The 2,418-nt window shown below is 44.3% G+C and overlaps 1 protein-coding gene across 1 annotated transcript in view; it reads right to left on the bottom strand.

Annotated features, from left to right (window-relative positions):
- Positions 1–2,418, bottom strand: part of slc39a10 (solute carrier family 39 member 10) — a 24,833-nt gene that overhangs the window by 4,838 nt on the left and 17,577 nt on the right. Inside the window, 2 exon segments of the mRNA XM_025063738.1 lie at positions 886–966; positions 1,631–1,924. Coding sequence (XP_024919506.1) covers positions 886–966; positions 1,631–1,924 — 375 coding nt within the window.

Raw genomic sequence — 2,418 nt, 5'->3', positions numbered from 1 at the left:
CGCCGGGACTCGGCTCCGTCTCCGGTCGCCGTGACGACGGCGGCGGCTCAACGTTCAGGAGGGAGTGATTGGGTCGGCCGTTTAAAGACAAATCTGTCCACGCCTGGGACGTCCCACAGACAGTTCTCTGTAACATGTCCCCGTCAAAGAGACGGTGAATAAATGTGGAAAAGGAAGGACGTCTCACTGAGAAACTAATAAACTTTTTCCTCCTTGTCTTCATGCAAATAAGTACAAGTATATGAGATATTTATTTTTATTATTATTTATTTATATTTACTGAAATATAATTTTACAACAAATATCCCAAATATGAAGTGTTTGTTTATTTTTTAATTTCTTTTAATTAATCAAGCCGGCCGGATTGAACACCCTAGCGGCCGTACTAATCAACAACAACTCCAGTACCTGGCGGTTTCCCCCAGAAAGGAACACCCACAAGGTGGCGCCATTTTCCCTCTGTCCTCTCAGTGCAGTATAAAAACCCTCCTCAGTGACTGGGTGTAAAAAGGAACAGCCGCGGCAGCAGCTGTCGGTTCCTGACTCCGTCTGTAGTGAACAGTTTGTACCAGGTGTGGCGTGCGTCCTCACCGACAGCCACGTGTTCACACACACCGCTTCACTGTTGCCACACAAAAAGCAATTATCTTCATCAACAGAAGGAGGCGCATGTTTGCGAGGAGCAACAGATTCTCAGTTTCTCGGCTCGTTTTCACCGTCTCGCGTCGGGACGTCTGGTTGGATTCATCTCAGGGGAGAGAGGAGGAGGAGGAGAGGCTGTGGTGACGGTGACGGTACCGATACCATCGACACGGTACTGTTTATCAAACGTATGAATTTAGCCTGAGGTGTGTGTGTGTGTGTGTTTTCCTCTCCATCACTCACCGAGTTCATGAGGTAATTCATGACAGAAGACGGCCACCGAGGTGCTGATGCCTCCCGTCAGGTTGGCGCTGAAGGCCGCGCCTAAAAGGTCACGGTCAAGGTCACAGAGTCAGAGAGAAGAAGTGTTTGGAAAACAGTTCCAGTTTGACAGAAAATCTCATCTTTGGACCAAGTTTTACTCCATATAAATATCAAAAATAATACATATGTATACATTTCAATTAATTTTTAATTTTGTAATTTAAATTCTAAATAATGTTCTCATTTAAGTGAATGGACTAAAATGCAAAATAACACTTTCACATTTAGGAAAATATGAATATCTGCATTACATATATAAATATATACACATATATACAACACTCTATATTCTAGTACTGATGTATGATGATGTATTTCCTTTTTTAAAAAAAATACTTTGTGCCTAATTATACTAAAATATTGACTCAATTCTCACTGTGGCGTCTGGTAAATAAGAACATATTCATCTGCACAAACAAACTTTGACAAACTACTTTAAAAAGTTTTTTTTTTTTTTTAACAAGAATAACTAGCGTTAAAATACATAACCAATAAATGACTGTTTGGAATTTTTTTTTTATCACCTCTGAAAAATGACTATTTTCGATGAGTTAGTTTTTATCTTTCAACCTTTCCTGACTGTCCTCAGACGCAGTACCGAGTTCTACCACTGTTTTTTCTGTTGTAAAAATACGACCATCCGTGTCATAGACTCCGGTCTCACCTATGGCCAGGCCGTCGCTGAAGTTGTGCATGCCATCGCCCATGATGACCATCCAGGCGATGCTGGCTATCCCAGCGTCCTTCATCTCCTGGTCCGAGTGGCAGTTCCCGCCGTGTCCGTGTCCGTGTCCGTGCGAGTGTCATTGACCCTGCTTCTTGACCTTGCGTTCGTTTTCCCTCGAGGGTGACTGCAGTTCCTGCTGCGTCCTGTTGGCGGCAGAGTCCGGAGTCTGTGGGTCTGTCAGCTGCGTGTCGTTGTAGCCGTTGTCAAATGACACGGCCGTGCCGTCGGGGTCTGGAAGGAGGAAGAGGAGGAGGAGGAGGAAGAGGAGGTGAAGCAGAGGTTCTAACATCACCGTGACCCTCAGCTGCCTCTGTGGATTTACCCATAATCCTCACCTTCATTCAGGGGCTTCAGGTGGAGCCACTCTCCATCAGAGCGGTGACTTAACTTGTGATCCGACAACTTCCTGCCGATCATCCCCTCCTTGTTGGCTTTGTTTAGGCTCTGTGGGCGGAGACACAGGTTCATGGTTCATCACCACCAACTTAATCATCATCATCATCATCATCACCATGATCTTCATCATCATCATCATCATCACCACCAACGTAATCCTCATCACCATCATCATCATCATCACAAACATCATCATTATTATCACCACCACCAACGTAATCTTCATCACCATCATCATCATCACCACCATCATCCTCACCATCATCATCTTCATCACCACATCATCATCACATCACAAACATCATCATCTTCATCATCATCATCATCAT

The sequence above is a fragment of the Cynoglossus semilaevis genome, chromosome 16 (assembly GCF_000523025.1).
Source record: "Cynoglossus semilaevis isolate Cse_v1.0 chromosome 16, Cse_v1.0, whole genome shotgun sequence".
NCBI lineage: Eukaryota > Metazoa > Chordata > Actinopteri > Pleuronectiformes > Cynoglossidae > Cynoglossus > Cynoglossus semilaevis.
The sequence above is the reverse complement of the archived record's forward strand: the minus strand, read 5'-3'. Positions and strand labels throughout refer to the sequence as shown.